Below are 18,873 nucleotides of genomic sequence, written 5' to 3' on the forward strand. Positions count from 1 at the left end.
ATTAGACAGGGCCGATATAATTATTCCCATCTAACAGATCAGAAGACAGAAACAAAAGAAGAGGTTTCGATGATATCCCTGAGGTCAAACAGCTAGTTAGACCTGAACACAGAAGCTGGTCTTCCTAGTCCACTAGACGCCTCTGAGACAAGGCTCTGCCACGAACTACTTGTCCTCATCTTGTGAGACAATTGCAAAATACTAAACCTAAGTAGACAAATCTCTTACTTTTGAGACGCATTTCATTACCTACCCAATTAAACATTACTGACCACAAGGCAAAGTAAATTTAATGAGTTTCTCCCAATTATTGCTTGTATTGCATAGTCTCCATTTTCTTCATGTGTACACATGTAGCTTTCAGCAAAATCCTTACTTAAAATTGATCAATTCAGAAATATGTTTCTGGTAACACTGTTAAGGCAGGAAGGAAACAGCTTTAAAAAGAAAGCTTGTACAAAGCTAGCAGACCTTTATTTTTTTTTTTTTTAATTAGTTTCCTTACCTCCAAAAAGATGGAATGCTTTCTTTCTGCAGCTCGGTAGGGGCCACTTAGCAGAGCTGGATTTCTGAAAGCTTTGTTTTATTTTCAAATATTCTTTAGTGAAGAAAGTTTTTGTGGCATTGTTCAGTTCTAGAATAAAGCAAAAGCAAACTATTTTAAGACATTAATTTGAGTAAAATGGCAAGAACACAAAAAATAATTTTTGTAATATTTTGGTAATATAGTGAGATCTCTTTAAGACAGTGAAGATGAAACTAGAGTCAATTTTCTTTGTAAGTCAAGCCAAATGAAATTCTCCCAAATTCATATTTGAGGCAACTTTGATTATGTCAACATAGGACATGCATCTACTGTGAAGCTTATACGTCAGATACTCTGCCGGACGTGGAGGATGCAACGGTGGATAAGACATATCTCCTGCCCTCAAGAAGACTGCAGACTAAAAGATGGAAATAGAAGGCACATTAAAAAAAAGGGGGGGGGGAATAATAGTGTGTTAGGGATGTAGCAACAGAATAGCTAGAGTAAAATCATGGGAGGCTCAGGAGTGATCATGGTTGGTTGAATCCGCAGATGCAAAACCTGAGGATACCAAGTAGGTGATGACCTTAAAAAATCCTCAGAGCAAATGCAGTATCAGCTTTTCTAATATATCCTCTAGGAGAAATCACATGAAAAATTCCCTTTAAAGTGCCAGAAAAATCTTTGCTCACCTTTAGGAAATGCTATGTTTCTTTTCATGAATCATGAGAATCATTTAATTGTGTACATAGTTTTAATTTTCCCTAGGCAGCCAGATTATTTAAAACCAGGTAGTTCATATCTAATTGTAGTTATAATGTAGGGCCATATGGCTTATTTATCAGCCCATCCATTCTCACCTGGTCTTTATATTCTATTTCAATTAATACATCCCCTTGTGCTGCTACTTCATTAATTATATCTTTAAAGCACCTCAAATTCTTTTGAGGTAGGGTATAAATAATTAAGTAGGAATAGTCCCTTTATTACTGACAGCTTCTATATTATAGTACACAACCAAATACTTATTCCAGTGGAATATGTATTCTCAATATGATTTATGTTAGAAAAAAACTGACTTTGAAAACAAAGGAAATTATATCTTTGTTGTTTTGATAAATGAATCAAAAGAACACTTGAACCATCATTGCTTTAAGATGTTAGGGAAAGCAATTTTAAAATAATTATCAGTGTTAAATTAGATCATGAAAGGCAGGGACAACATCTGTCTAAATCGCTGTGTACATGGTCTAAATGCTTCTTATTGAAACAGGCTTCTAGTAAATGCTTTCTCATACAAATAGCCAGAGATAATATTGAGAAAGGATGTCATTGGTACCTCCACTTTTTTCACTCCAAAGACCCCAAGGGATCTGGTATTAGAAAGAACCGCTTTCCCCACATCAATATAAGCCAGAAATGAGGAGCCTCCAGTGAGCTCCTGCCCTCTCATGGAACTGCTTTCTTCACTGTTTCCATCCTTTACTTGTTCTTCCCAAGGAAAGAAAGAGTAATCTGCCCATTCTGCACAGCAAAAGAAACAATCAACAAAACAACAAGAAAGCCCACTGCATGGGAGAACATATTTGCCAATGTTATCTCCGATAAGGGTTTAATCTCCAAAGTTTATAGGGAATTCAGACATCTTAACAAAAGCAAGATAAACAGTCCAATCAAAAAAATGGGCAAAGGAACTAAACAGACACTTTTCGAAAATGGACATACAAAAGGCCAAGAGAATATGAAAACATGCTCAAAGTCACTAATCTGAGAGATGCAAATCAAAACAGTAATGAGGTACCATCTCACACCTGTCAGAATGGCTATCATTAACAAATGACAAGTGCTGGCGAGGATGTGGAGAAAAAGTAACCCTCATGCATTGCTGGTGGGAATGCAGACTGGTGCAGCCACTGTGGAAGACAGTATGGAGTTTCCTCAAAAAATTAAAAATGGAACTCTCCTTTGACCCAGTGATCCCACTTCTAGGAATATATCACAAGGAATCAGAAACACCAATCAGAAAGGATATATTCACCCCTATGTTCATAGCAGCACAATTTACAATAGCTAAGATTTGGAAACAGCCTAAATGCCCATTAGCAGGTGAGTGGATTAAAAAACAGTAGTACATCTACACAAAGGAATACTATGCTGCTGTAAAAAAGAACTTACCATTTGCAATAGCATGGATGGACATGGAGAGCATTATGTTAAGCGAAATAAGCCAGTTAGAGAAAGATAAATATCACATGATCTCACTCATTTGTGGAATATAATCAACAGCATAAACTGATGAACAAAAATAGATTCAGAGACAGAGAAGCATTGAACAGACCATCAAACCTTAGAGGGAAGATAGGGGAGGCTGGGGGGCTGGTGGGGGGTTGTAAGAGATCAACCAGTGAACTCATATGCACAACCCAAGGACACAGACAATGGGTGTTGAAGGCTTGGGAGCGGGGGAGAAGGCAATGGGGGAAAATGGAGACATATGTAATACTTGAAACAACAAAGAATGAGAGAGAGAGAGAGAGAAAGAGAAAGAGAAATAGATTTGCGTAGTGAGACTGATGACAGCTTAATGTCCCAATCACATTTCTCTACTGGGTAAAGTCACTATGCTTGACATGCCCTTTTGTCTCCTTTCATCCCCAGGTCTGCCCAAGCTCAGTTCAGGGATTTTGTGCTCCAGTCTACATGCACTGGGCAGACCAAAGAGGTGAAGCTTTATTTTCTCTTCATGATTTGATTACTAAGCCTAAAACCAGGTTTGCTAGTTGTCATGCAGCTGGCTGGGTTAGGCCACTCAAAGCTTATCTTCGAAATCTGATTCCCCCTTGCAGGTGAGTCCTTGGATTTTCTTTTCAGGGAGAAAAATGTACCATGTGTTTTCTCCAATTTACTGTACTTACTGTGATCCCCATCAAATCCTCTGTGGTTGAGGCAAGAATGTGGAGATAGACATTCTTTCCTTTAACATTTAGCACACTGCAGTGCAGCACTCAGTAAATATTAGCTCTGCTCACCTCTATCATTCTTCCCTCTTTTCTTGGCAGTTCTCTATGATCCACATTCATTAGCTTTTTCTCTCTTCATTAGTAAGTTTTATTTTATATTATTTATTTATTTATTATTGTTTAAAGTATTACAAATAGTAGTACATATGTCTCCTTTCTCCCCACTGACCTCCCCCTGGCCTCCCCGGCACATGCCCCCACCCCCTTAGTGTCTGTGTCCATTAGTTATGCTTATATGCATGCATCAAATTCTTTGGTTGATCTCTTACCTGCCCCCCCCCACCCTCCCCTGCCTTCCCACTGAAGTTTGACAATCTGTTTAATACTTCTTTGTCTCTGTATCTAAAGTGTGTTTTAAATACTGTTTTATATTCCATCTTTGTATGATAATAAAATAAACAAATCCTTGCTCCAATTTTACTTTCTTCTCATTTAAGAAGAAAGACCTTAAGAACAATAAGAAGGTTGAGATGATCTGGAGTGTGGGGGAAGGCATAATAATTTTTCTCGGACATTTACAGGTATATCCTCTGATACTCCAGAGATAATAACAAGGGCCAAAGAATGAGTAATAGTGGAAGGCAGATATGAGGAATAAACAATCAATAGGGCTGCTTCAAGTTTCGATGGAATATCCTTGACACTGGAGAAGTCCACGTAAAGACTAAAAAATAGCTACTTAGTATGATCTAGAAAAGACCTCAGCATAGAGTAAGGGATTAAAAAGATGAGAAACTATTCTTACCTATGATCCTATGATTCTAACAGAGTTCTATGAGTTGGGCAAACACTGTTTTATAAACTGGAGGGAGAGGAACAAATTATGTTACACTGTATATGATTTTCAATAATTTTCTCATGCTCTATAATAAAAGAATATGCAAATCAACTGAATGACCGAACAGCAGAACGACCATCCAGATGACCTTCCAGATGACTACGCTATGACACCCACTGGCGCCAGGCCTGCCAAGGCGGGTGCAGTGTGATTGGTTGGGGGGCCCCCCAACGCCCCATGATCGCACCACAGAGGGAGGCCCAGGCCACCCGGCCAGTGGCCAAAGAGGGAGGCCCAGGGCACCTGGCTGGTGGTGCTGCGGCGGGTGGGCGGGCCCCCCTCTACAGGGCGATCGATCTGGGGGCCCCACGATCAATCGCTCCACAGAGGGAGGCCCAGGCCACCAGCTAGCGATGCTGTGGTGGGTGTGTGGGGACAGCCAGCAATCATCCCGCAGAGGGAGGCCCGGGACAGCCAAGCGATTACACCCCACACCTATCGCCTGCAGAGGGAGGCGACCGGTGGTGGGGGCGGGGGGGTGGGGGGAGAGCTGCACAGATGGCAAGCAGTGGCAGTAGTGGGGGCAGGGCCAACTGCTGGCAGCAGGGGGAAGGAAAGCCTCGATAGGCCCTGATCGCTGGCCAGGCCTAGGGACCCTACCTGAGGGGTCCCTGATTGTGAGAGGGGTAGGCCGGGCTGAGGGACAACTCCCCCCCCCCCCCGCCCCCCCCCCCACACAAATTTTGTGCACCGGGCCTCTAGTAGTTTATAAAATACATTAAGCTCTGGAACAAAGAGAATACAGAGGCAATCATGTTAATGAAAGGGAACAGTTACCTGTCTGGAAAAAGACTCTGGAAATAATTGTCCGACATAGTGGGCAGGGAGTGCTTGCAGGATTGTCTTTGGCAAGAGTCCGTAAGCAGGGCTCACAGAAGATGTGGTGGCAAGGGTAACACATGTATGGGTTGAAATAAACATCCAGACACACTGCACAGATGTAGCTTTCCTTTTCTTCTACATATTCATTTTCATCATCTGTATTCATGTCATTAGTCAAAGTCTGCAAAACATAAGCAAAACCAATTTTTCTTAGTTCAGCATGAGATTAGTTTCCTTGAAAAAAGAGAGACTGACTTTATATTTTGTTAAAAATGAATGAAAATATTTATAAAAGCATATAACATTTGTTTCTGTGACATTCAAACTGACAGAAATACTACCTTGTAAAGAAGAAACTGAAAACACACGAAAAAACTCAAAATCTCCATTATTCTTTTTATAGAATGCTAAATGCTAACATATACCTAAGCACATTAAGCACACCTGTATCTCTAAGTAATCAGCACTAATTAGTAAGTGTTAGGTATACCAGACCCAGGATTAAAGATTCTCCATTTGTCCTACCCCCACCACCATATGAAATTTTATGGATGCAGTATAGAGAAGTGGTTCAGAATTTGGGCTGTAAAGTCAAACAGACCTGTGGCTTAAATAAGTTATTGTGACCTTAACCTTATTCAATCACTCTGATTCTCAATTTCCTGCTAAGTATAATGATTGTCTTAGTCTGTGTGGGCTGCTGCTCCTGTCAGACAAGGTTCTGTTATTTAGAGCTAAACTCACAATAACCATCTCCACTTGCCTGCTAACTCCCTACTTTTCACAAGCAACCATCCCTGAGACAACAGTGGTTAAGACCTTTCATACCTTATCTTGGCTCACACAAAATATAAAAGCACATGTGCACATAAACACGCTGCTACTTTTTCACTTATCAACATATCATGAATACCTGTATCAGTAGATATTGATCTATCTTTTCCTCTTATTTTTAACCTAGGTACACACGTATTTTACATAAATAAAATTATCTCATCTCATCTTTTCATGTTTCAGCTTCTCTCCCCCTCCCTCCCCACCCCCCCACCTCTCTCTCTCTCTCTCTCTCTCTCTCTCTCTCTCTCTCTCTCTCTCCTTGCTTGCCTTCCCCCTTCCTGTCTTTGTGGACTTGCTCCTCCTCTCAGTCTCCTGATTCCTCTCTGACGCCTGATCACTCTCCTTCTATTACTCTGCCCCCTGTAAAAGTGTTCCACCCCTCTGTTAGGCCCCTACTATTCTTCTGATACCTTCCACAATACTTCTACATCAAGCACGCTTGTTCTACATATGTCCTCCTCTATTACATTTATATGACCCTTGTGGGCATGGATTATGCTTTATTTACTTTTTCTTAACTCCTGGACCTGGAGGGAAGAATAGAAATTGGAATGAAGGGTGAGAGTGGAAAGGAAATTTGAGTTAAGAGGAAAGTATGGGGAAACCATGGAGAGTGAGGATGAGGCACCTGTCAGTCTGACTACACAGGGTTTTTCCAATAAGGAATAGGGAATATTCCTTGGAGAGATAAGGTGGGTCAGTTGCTATTGATCAGGACTGGGCAAGTGATAGACTATGGGCCAAAGACAGGCTGCTGCCTGTTTCTGTAAGTAAAACTTCACTGGAACACAGCCATGCTCCTTTGCCTCTGTACTGTGGATGGCTGCTTTGTGCTACCTGGCAGAACTAAGCAGTGGTGAGAGACTATGATCGGCAAAGCCTACAGTAGAGGCCATTCCTTGCTAGCCTGGGAAGTTTCATTATGTTCCTGAACACAGCACTGCTAATTCCCCCTCAATCAATAAATATTTATTGAGTGAGTTAATAAGCATTATTTCAGGCTTTCTTAGTCTGCTCAGGTTGCAATAACAAAATACCACAGACGGGGTAGCTTAAACAGCAAACATTTATTTTTGTCTTCAAGCTGGGAATCCAAGATCAGGGTGTCAAATACGGTGAGTTCTGAGGAAGGCTCCCTTCCCGGCTTGCAGATGCCACCTTCTCTCTTTGCGCTCACACGGCCTTTCCTCTGTGCATGCAGAGAGATCTTTCTTCCTTTTCTTACAAGGCCAACAATCCTATGTGACCACCCCCTCCACCCCTATGATATGACCACGTTTAATCTTTATTATCTCCTAAAATCCCTATCTTGTTGGGGGTTAGAGCTTCAACAGATGAATTTTGAGAGGACACAACTCAGTACATAGCACCGATACACAAGGCACTAGGAATACTGCAGTGAACGTATCAAGCTAGTAAGGCCTAAGAACTAGTTCTTTAAAAAGAACTACACATATATATATATATGAAAAACCTATATATATATAGAAGAAAAATCTCTCTCTATATAATATGCTAACTGTCCCTCTGACTGTTTGACAAGTCGCTATGATGCTCACTGACCACCAGGGGGCAGATGCTCCAACCGGTAGGTTAGCTTGCTGCTGGGGTCTGGCCGATCAGGACTGGGTGAGACAGGCCAGACATGCCCTGGAGCCCTCCCAGGATCCCTCCCTGGCCCCGATCCTGCACTGGTGGGGTCCCTCGGTCTGGCCTGCGCCCTCTCACAATCCGGGACTCCTTGGGAGATGTGGGAGAGCTCGTTTTAGCCTGATCCCCACAGGCCAGGCGAGTGCACAGGGCCTCTAGTATATTTATAAGAATGTGAGTCTTAAGTGGCAGAAAGAGGCTGTAATTAAGGAATGGGGTACCAAGGACCTGAACCAGAGTGGTTGCCTTGAAAATTTAAGATATTTTGAAACCAAAATCAGCAACAGCTAATTTTCATTTTGGTTAAGGAGGAGGCACTGGTTTTATGATGAAAAATTTGATTTTTGCCCTCTTAAGTCTTAAAATAATCATATCCTTTGAGTTCACATTTTTATTCTTATTTGCATTTCGCAACTTCTTTTGAAGTTTTTAAAAAAGAAGTCAAAGATCCGTGTTTCTGGGCTCCAGGCAGGTGAGAAGTCCCATTGGGCTATGAGCTACCATGGAGAGTGAACACGTCTATAATAAAAGCCATTTTTCAGCCTCCAGTGCCAATCCTTACAGCTGTCAATCAGTTCCAGATCCACTAAATGCAGCTGCTCAAAACCACAGCCTGTCACTCATTACTAGAGAGTAAAGAGTTCTTTCAGTCTTCTTTCTTCTTTACTAAAGCTCTTGGGCCTCTTTTCCTGCCGTATTACTTACTTCTTTATTTTCTGTGTATCTTTGTAGCAAAAAAAGCTCCTCCATTTATATATTAACCAGTGTGTTTTCTGTTCAAGGACCTTGTTATCCATGACCCTTCTTCTCCACTCAGGCAGAAATAGATAATGTTTGATTGCCTCAAGGAATGGATGGCATAACAGTATGTAAATAACAAAGAAATTATTAAATTTTTGGCATTTGATTTTCAAAAGCCAGGATTCTGAGTATAAATGATAGAAAAGAAGTTTTTTTTTTCCCTGCTTCTGCTTTCCCCATCTCCTATGCTCAACATATACTAGATAAAGATTCTTTGGGATTTGGGCAGAAATCTGGAGGATCTCTGAGAGAACACTATGCAACATATTCACCTAAATCGGAGAATAATGGACAGGATAAGAAATTCCATCAGATTTTGGGTTTTGATAGGAAGCCCACAACCTCCAATCTCTAGAATATAGTCTAAGGAGGAAGCAAGGTCTCAGAATTCTCCCATGCTTAGCACAGAAGGAGCAGCAAAAGATAGCACTGACTTAGCACTGAGTGGACAGTTAAAGTACTGTCAATCAATCACTCAATACAAGAAAGAAAGTGAAGTAACCATGCAGACAGCTTAGTAGGTGTCAACCACGCCAAATATTCATTACACCTTTCATTATGCTGACCTAGAAACTGAGGACACATACCTAGGGGGAAAGGAGAGGAAAAAGTTGTGTATTGATTAAGATTTAGTTTCTAGTCTCCAACAGAAAGAGGGCTCAAAAAAATTAAATTTACTCATTTATTCATTCATTCAGCAAATATCCATTACATATTTGTTAAGTACAAATAACATTTAGTTAAAAATACTGAAAATTACATTTCTTGAATACCTGACTTTGTGGACTATGATTCATTCCTAGAACAAATTCTTCCCTCCCTCATCTTTTCATTATATCTTTTAACCTCTTCACATAAACTGATGGTCTGATCAATGTTTCTCTGTCTCTGGATCTGTCTTTGTTCATCAGTTTATGTTGTTCATTATATTCCATAAAAGAGTGAGATCGTGTGATATTTATCTTTCTCTGACTGGCTTATTTCACTTAGCATAATGCTCTCCAGTTCCATCCATGCTGTTGCAAATGATAAGAACTCCTTCTATATTTGATATAAAGTCCATGCTAGTTATGGAAAAAATTTAGCTATTAAAGTTATCAGAAAATAGCAGTAATTAAGGAATGGCACATGAAAGCTACTCTAAATATACAGACATAAATGTTACAGAATTCTTTTCATTTATGATTCTTAAAAAATGTAAATTTTTATGTCATTGTGTCATAAGAATCTGTATTTCTAGTATCAGAATATGACTTCAAATTTGTACAAATGCATATTCCAAATTTGATAGTTTTGCATTTCTAATATATACTAGCTTCTGTAATTAGCTAGTTACTAATAATAGGAAAGGAGCAAAGAGAAAGCCAGATATTATGGATGTCATTTGGGCAGCTTCACCAGGAAGCTGCAACGTTGCACTCCCAGGGAACCACCAGCCCATTCCCTGCAGACCACTGGGGAAAGGGGTCCAACAAAGGGAAATAGATGCATGCACAGTAAAACTGGTACAACATAGGGAGGAAGATGCCTTCAGTCAAAACCTGGAAACAGAGATCATTGCCCAAGGTAGGCAGGGTCACTGCAAACCTGCAAAAATTTGGGAATAGATAATCCCCTAACTAAAGGAATTTGCTTTTCTGCATTTGCCTGTGTTTCCTCTATAGCCATGTGGCCCTGCTGACCCCACACAAAACTGACTGATGGACTGCAGCAAGGAACACAAGCTAAGCTAGCCTGATCTGGACTAGACGGCTCCAACATGGAGAGGAAACTCTGGAAACTGTCTCTGATTCTAGCTCTGCTGAAGCAGAAGCTACACTTCTTCCTTGGCAGGACAAGGGGAAGTGGGACCTTGGAAACGGGGGTGTAATTCAACAGAAATAAAGCTTTCTACAACACCTCATCCACTCGTGTGAGTCTCTGAAAATTCATTTTCTTGGGATATTGTAAGAAGACCACCCCTACAAGCAACTGGTAGAGATGAGGATCTCTCCCCATGGATAACACTTCCATGTCGGTCATCAAAAATACATTTTAGGAAACAATTGGAAGAGTTTTCTATATTCCCCAAAAAACACTTTTGGTCAATATGGGAAAACAGGCTAATGCAATAAGCCTCACTCAAGTGCTAATTAAAAAAATAAAGCTACATAAAGTGTTCAAAAACCTGGCGGAAGGAAAAAATGGTGGCTGAATAGGTAGACATGTACTGAGCCTTATCCCAGAGCAGATAAACGGGGCACCTAAATTGAGTAACATCCATCTGGAATTGGCGAAGTAGACACAGCTGGTGAGACCATTCACAGCCGGGAGGGGCACAGCACACCAGGAGAATGGTAGAATCGGGGATCTGGGCGGGAGAGAGAGACGTGTGTGACCACCGGGACAAGGTCAGAAGGAAGCTGCATGGCACCAAGTCCGCGTCCCTTGGAGACAGGCATAACATCCGACTATGGAAGAGAGGTCCACAGGGTTGCTGGCAGCAGAGGGTTCTAGATCTAAGTCCACAGCTGAAAGAGGCTGAGCCCAGAAAGGAGGCCTGAAGAGTTGCCCGAGCCATGCGATGCAGGGGGGGCGGGCAGGGAGAAACAGTTGTTTTGCCGCTGTTTTGTCTTTGTCTTTATTTTTTTATTTATTTTTATTTTTTTAAAATATATTTTATTGATTTTTTACAGAGAGGAAGGGAGAGGGATAGAGAGTTAGAAACATCGATGAGAGAGAAACATCGATCAGCCGCCTCCTGCACACCCCCTACTGGGGATGTGCCCGCAACCTAGGTACATGCCCTTGACCGGAATCGAACCTGGGACCTTTCAGTCCGCAGGCCGACGCTCTATCCACTGAGCCAAACCGGTTTCGGCTATCTTTGTCTTTATTCGATAAAACCAGTTCATAAGACCTTTCAAATACAAGTACTCACTGTGGTGGAGGTGTGGGTTTGTGGAGTCATGGGAGAGGCTGTGGAGGAGAGTGGATGGGGGAGAGGTGACTGGGAGCCCAGCACTGAGACATCTAAGCAGCTCTTTTACTCCTGAAGAGCCAGCCCCTCCCAGCAGCCTCAAGACAGCCAATACAGCCAGACCCAGACTACAACCTGAGCTGTACAAAGGAAAGACTTGAATAGCCCTAAAGAGCCCTCAGGGACTGAGTTGAAAAGGGGGGCTCAGTCCCCGGAAAAGGAAAGCAATACAGCACCTAAAGCCCTGTTGGAAACAGAAGCTTGAGAGATTAACACTGACAGCAGGCAGATTGGTCCCGCCTGCTTGCATACAAACAGAGGAGCTGTGGATCACTTGGAACTTCAACAAGGTGCTAACTACCTTACAGGAAACAGAAGTGGCAGACAGAACAGAAGAGTGGGGTCTTAAACTAGCCCCCATGGGGCATTAAAACTCAGCTGAAGTGAATGACACTTCACTTCTTTATCTTTTGTTTTAAAAAATAAAATATTTTATTATTTTATCTTATTTTTTCCACCCTTTTCTTCCTCACTTCTTCTTCCATCATATTTTCCACTTTCCTGTCCCCACTTCAGTTTTTCTCTTTCCTTTCTTTTTACCCCTGGTTAAAAACTGATCTTCTTTATCTGATTTACTGATGTATTATTATTATTGTAGTCTCTGTTGGCTTATTCATATATCTAACTTCCTCTCCCCTGTTCCAATTCCATGAATCCTTCTCCTTTCTCTTTCTCTAATAGTCATTTTTAAAAAAATGTATGCTTGCTTTTCCTCTCCTCTCATGCTCTCTTCTTCTCCTAATTGTTTAATTAGTTTCACTCAATAAACTCAAGCCTACCTGCTCTCTCCTCTATTCTCCTTTTCCAAAAATGAATGAATAAATTAAAAAATATACATATATTTTTGTTTTATCTTTTTTTAAAAATATATATTTTATTGATTATTTACAGAGAGGAAAGGAGAGGGATAGAGAGCTAGAAACATCGATGAGAGAGAAACATCAACCAGCTGCCTCCTGCACACCCCCCACTTGGGATGTGCCCGCAACCAAGGTACATGCCCTTGACCGGAATCGAACCTGGGACCCGTCAGTCCCCAGGCCGACGCTCTATCCACTGACCCAAACCTGTTAGGGCTGTTTTATCTTTTTATTATTTATTTTGTAATTAATTTATTTTATTTTTTCCTTTTCTTCTTATCCACTCATTCTCTTTCTACCTCCTCTATACTGAACCGTGGTCCTTCCCCTATTCATTCAATTCCTTAACCTTACTTTCTGTATATAAGCTCTGCCTCTACTGATTCTGTCCTCCCTCCCATCCCTGTTTTGTGGGTGTATGTTGTTTGCATTTTTTGGTTTATCTGTTTGTTTTGTGGTGTTTTCTTATTTTTATTTTCTCTCATACCTTTTATTTTCTCTCCTTGATATCATCTTTGCTCTCTTTTCTCTCTCCTAATTCCCTTTTCTCTGGTGGTCACTTTTATTGGGGTTATTGGTGTCATGAGTACATTCGGGTTTTGTTCCTTTTGTGTTGTGTCTTGTCAAGTTGTATTTTGTGCTGTTTGGTCAAGGTGGTAGAAAGTGAGCCACATAACCAGACACCATGAGAGGAGACTCTATCCACGAACTGGACAGCAACACTCAAGACCCAATTATACCAAAAGAACCCTAATATCCCAAGTAGGGGGCATCCTTAGAATACCCAGCCCAGAAGACCTGAGAGATTGCACTACTGGGTCACACAAAACATGAACTATATAAGACAAACTCAAAAAATCGGGGTGGCATAGCAGTATGATCTAATACATAGAAACAATCACAAAGGAACAGCAAAAATGGGGAAACAAAGAAACAACCCCCATATGAAAGAAAAGGAGGAAGCACCAGAAAAGGAAATAAATGAAATGGAGGCAAGCAATTTATCAGAGAAAGAGCACTGGTTACAAGGATGCTGAAAAGGATGGAAGACAAATTCAACAACATGTAAGAATCAACAGGAAATAAAGAAGGATCAATAATAGGGGTACCAGTAGGAGAGGAAGCTGAGCAAGGAACAGAAAACCTGTTTGAAGAAATAATGACAGAACACTTCCCTGATTTGGGGAAGAAAAAACGCACACAAGTACAAGAAGCACACAGAGTTCCAAACAAGATGAACCCAAAAAGGCCCACACCAAGACAGATGATAATTAAATTGGCAAACATCAATGACAAAGTAAGAATCTCAAAGGCTGTCAGAGAGAGACATAAAGTTACCTATAAGGGATCTAATTAGACTAACAACTGATTTCTCAATAGAAACACATCAGGCCAGAAGGGAATGGAATGAAATATACAGAGCAAAGCAAGGACTGAATCCAAGAATACTATACCCAGCAAGGTTATCATTCAAAACTGAAGGTGAAATAAGGAGCTTCACAGACAAAAAAAAAAGGCTAAGGGAGTTCATTACCACCAATCCAGCAATGCAAGAAATGCTAAAGGGACTGGTGTAAAAGAAGAAATAGAAAGGGAAGAAGGAACACAGGAATAAAGAATAAAAATGACAACAAATAGTACCTATCAATAACAACCTTAAATATAAATGGGTTAAATGCTCTAATCAAAAGACATAGGGTAGCTGAATGGATAAGAAAACATGACCCATATACTTGCTGTCTACAAGAGACCCACCTCAAAACAAAGGACTCACAAAGACTGATAGTGAAGGGATGGAAAAATTTTTTTTCAGGCAAATGGAAATGAAAAGAAAAAAAAGCTGGGGTAGCAATACTTATATCTGACAAATTAGACCTCAAAGTGAAGGCCAGAACAAGAGATAAGGAGGGCCACTTCATAATACTAAAGGGAGCAATTCAACAAGAGGATATAACTCTGGTAAACATATATTCACCCAATACAGGAGCACCCAAATACATTAAAAAACTTCTGGAAGATATCAAGGGAGAGATTGCCAGCAATACCATCATAGTAGGGGTCTTTAATACCCCATTGACACCACTGGATAAATCCTCTAAACAAAAAATCATCAAAGAAACAGCAATCCTAGATGACTCACTATATCAGATGGAACTAATCGACATCTTCAGAACACTGCACCCCAAAGCTACAGAATACACATTCTTCTCAAGTGCACATGGGACATTTTCAAAGATAGACCACATATTAGGACATAAGCAATCTCTTCAAATTCAAGAAGATGGAAATCATATCAAGCATCTTCTCAGATCACAATGGAATAAAATTAGAAATCAACTACAATAAAAAAAGCAAACATTTTGAGGCTAAATAGCAGACTACTAAACAATGATTGGATAATCAAAGAGATCAAAGAAGAAATAAAAATCATCCTGGAAACAAATGATAACAAAAACACAACAATCCAAAATCTATGGGACACAGCGAAAGCAGTCCTGAGAAGGAAATTCATAGTTCTACAGGCCTATCTCAAAAAACAAGGAAAACTATTAATAAAGTATCTAACACTACAACTCAAAGAATTAGAAAAAGAGCAACAAGAAAAAGCCTGCAGTAAGCAGAAAGAAGGAAATAATAAAAATCAGAGCAGAAATAAATGACATAGAGACCAAAAAAAAATAATAATAATAATACAAAAGATCAATAAAACCAAGAGCTGGTTCTTTGAAAGGATAAACAAGATTGATGAACCTCTAGCCAGGCTCACTAGGAAACAGAGAGGACCCAAATAAACAAAATCAGAAATGAAAGACGTAAAGTAACAACCAACCCCATAGACATACAGAGAATTGTAAAAACACTACAAACAACTCTACTTCAACAAACTGAACAACCTAGATGAAATGGACATATTCTTAGAAAAATACAAGCTTCCAAACCTCAATCAGGAACATGAATAGGCTAATAACTACCAATGAAATTGAATCAATAATTAAAAAAAAACAAAAAACTTCCAGCAAACAAAAGCCCTGGTCTGGAAAGCTTCACAGGGGAGTCTTACCAAATATTCAAAGAAGAACTAAAATCTATCCTCCCCAGACTATTCCAAAAAATTAAAGAGAAAGGCACACTTCCAAGCTCTTTCTATGAAGCCAGCATTACCCTAATCCCAAAACTAATAAAGACACCACAAAGAAAGAGAATTAGGCCAATATCCCTGATGAAAATAGATGCTAAAATCCTCAACAAAATTATAGCAAATCAGATCCAGCATTACATTAGAAAGATCATACACCATGACCAAGTGGAATTTATCCAGGGATGGAAGGCTGGTACAATGTCTGTAAATCAATAAACGGGATGCATCACATAAACAAATTGAGAGACAAAGTAATTATATCAACTGATGCAGATAAAGCTTTTGAAGAAATCCAACACCCATTCCTGATAAAAACTCTCAGCAAAGTGGGAATAGAGGGATCATACCTCAACATAATAAAAGCCTTATATGACAAACCTACAGCCAACATCATACTCAATGGGCAAAAACTAAAACCATTTCCCTTAAGAACAGGAACAAGACAGAGATGTCCACTTTCACCACTCCTTTTTGACATAGTGCAGGAAGTGCTAGCCATAGCAATCAAACAAGAAGAAGAAATAAAAGGAAAAGAAGTAAAACTGTCATTATTTGCAGATGACATGATATTGTACATAGAAAATCCTAACGACTCCATAAAAAAAAACTAGACTTAATAAATGAATTTGGCAATGTAGCAAGATACAAAATTAACACCCAGAAATCTATACCTTTTTTATACACTAATAACTCACAGAAAGAGAAACTAAAAAACAATCCCATTTACCATTGCACCAAAAAAATTAAGATACCTAGGAATAAACTTAACTAAGGAGGTAAAAGACTTGTACTCGGAAAACTACAGGACATTGAAAAAAGAGATAGAGGAAGACATAAACAAATGGAAGAATATACTGTGTCCATGGACTGGTAGAATCAACATCATTAAAATGTCCATACTACCCAAAGCAATCTATAGATTCAATGCAATCCCCATTAAAATGCCAATGGCATATTTCACAGATCTTGAATAAACTCTCAAAAATTCATCTGGACTAAAAAAAGACCCAGAATAGCCTCAAAAATACTGAGAAAGAAGAACAACATTGGAGGGATCACATTACCAGATATCAAGCTATATTACCAAGCCACTGTTTTCAAAACTCCCTGGTACTGGCACAAAAATAGACATATAGACCAATGGAACAGAACAGAGAACCCAGAAATCGGCCCAAGCCAATATACTTAATTAATAGTTGACAAAGGAGGCAAGAGCATACAATGGAGTCAGGACAGTCTCTTTAATAAATGGTGTTGGGAAAATTGCACAGATACATGCAAAAAAAATGAAACTATACCACCAACTTACAACGTACACAAAAATAAATTCAAAATGGATAAAAGACTTAAACGTAAAAATCTTAGAAGAATCCATAGGCAGCAAAATATCAGACATATGTCATGGCAATATCTTTACCCACATAGCTCTTAGGGCAGTGATGGCGAACCTTTTGAACTTGGCGTGCCAGCATTTTGAAAAACCCTAATTTAACTCTGGTGCCGTGTCACATGTAGAAATTTTTTGATATTTTCAACCATAGCAAAACAAAGATTTATATTTTTGATATTTATTTTATATATTTAAATGCCATTTAACAAAGAAAAATCAACCAAAAAAATGAGTTCACGTGTCACCTCTGACACGCGTGTCATAGGTTCGCCATCACTGTCCTAGGGCAGTGGAAACTGAGGAGAAAATAAACAAATGGGAATACATCAAAATAAAAAGCTTTTGCACAGCAAAAGAAACCATCAACAAAACAACAAGAAAGCCCACTGCATGGGAGAACATATCTGCCAATGTTATATCTGACAAGGGTTTAATCTCCAAAATTTGTAGCGAACTCATACAACTTGACAAAAGGAAGATAAACAATCCAATCAAAAAATGGGTAAAGGGTCTAAATAGATACTTTTCGAAAGAGGACATACAGAAGGCCGAGACACATATGAAAACATCTCAAAGTCACTAATCGTCTAAGAGATGCAAATCAAAACAACAATGAGGTACCATCTCACACCTGTCAGAATGGCTATCATTATCAAATCAACAAAGGACAAGTGCTGGCGAGGATGTGGAGAAAAAGGAATCGTCCTTCACTGCTGGTGGGAATGCAGACTGGTGCAGCCACTATGGAAGACAGTATGGAGTTTTCTCAAAAAATTAAAAATGGAACTCCCATTTGACCCAGTAATCCCCCTTCTAGGGAATCAGAAACACCAATCAGAAAGGATATATGCACCCCTATGTTCATAGCAGCACAATTTACAATAGTTAAGATTTGGAAACAGCCTAAATGCCGATTAGCAGATGAGTGGATTAAAAAACAGTGGTACATCTACACAATGGAATACTACACTGCTGTAAAAATAGAAGGAATTCTTACATTTGCAACAGCATAGATGGACCTGGAGAACATTATGTTAAGCGACACAAGCCAGTCAGAGAAAGATAAATATCACATGATCTCACTCATTTGTGGAATATAATGAATAACATAAGCTGATGAACAAAAATAGAGCCAGAAGCATTGAACACACCTCCCAACCTAAAACGGAAGGCAGGGGCTGGGGGTCGGGGGGTAAGAGATCAACCAAAGGATGTGTATGCATGCATATGAGCATAACCAATGGACACGGACAGTAGAGGGGTGAGGGCATGTGCTGGGAGGGTGGGAGCAGTCAGAGAGAGGTCAATGGGGATGGGAAAGGAGACTTGTGTAATACTTTAAAAAATAAAGAATTTAAATTAAAAAAAGTGTTCAAAAACCTAACATATACATTGAAAATATAGATTAGGATATCTAGGCTCTATGTATAGCTGCAAACTAGAAAAGCTGTTTGGTCTGAGGAATATGGTACAGAGCAAGCTACTCTAGACAGAGTCAGCAGAGAGAATACCAGCATGTCAGATCTGCACTACTTGTGGGTGTGAGGTCTGAATTAGTACTTCCCAAGAAGCTGGGAAACGGTGCATAGAAAAAAATAACATTAAATCTTAAACTAGTGGAAGCCATAAGACCACAGCAAAGTCAAACACAAAACTGGTCCCAATTTCCCAAAATTCAGGGCCCCTGAGATTCACACAGAAACAACTTCTACTGAAGGTAAGCTTATAGTAAAAAATTACAAAGTATGCCAGAAAACAAACTGCCAATAAAAAGTATAAGTAGATGTATGAAAGGAAAAATTCACCTTTGAAGAATTACATGTAACTGAAAAATGTATAAAAATTTTAAAATAATATGTTAAAAGAGAATTTAAAAGAGGAATACAGTCAATAAGGCAAAACAAGATATAATAAAAATATAATGTAATAAAAATAATAAAAAATATAATAAAACAAAAAGTGAATTTGAAA

At 39.5% G+C, this 18,873-nt stretch overlaps 1 protein-coding gene across 6 annotated transcripts in view; it reads right to left on the minus strand.

Moving 5' to 3' along the window:
- RNF180 (ring finger protein 180) overlaps positions 1 to 18,873 on the minus strand; it is a 91,965-nt gene that overhangs the window by 14,296 nt on the left and 58,796 nt on the right. For 5 of the 6 annotated variants that reach the window (XM_059694544.1, XM_059694543.1, XM_059694542.1 and 2 more), the window contains exons 5-6: positions 5,162 to 5,387; positions 506 to 634 (exon numbers count right to left, since the gene is read on the minus strand). In XM_059694544.1, the coding sequence (XP_059550527.1) occupies positions 506 to 634; positions 5,162 to 5,387 (355 nt within the window). Of the gene's footprint in view, positions 1 to 505; positions 635 to 5,161; positions 5,388 to 18,873 lie in introns of those variants that run through there. The other variant, XR_009452670.1, reaches the window with a different exon arrangement.

Source organism: Myotis daubentonii, chromosome 4 (assembly GCF_963259705.1).
Source record: "Myotis daubentonii chromosome 4, mMyoDau2.1, whole genome shotgun sequence".
Classification (NCBI taxonomy): domain Eukaryota; kingdom Metazoa; phylum Chordata; class Mammalia; order Chiroptera; family Vespertilionidae; genus Myotis; species Myotis daubentonii.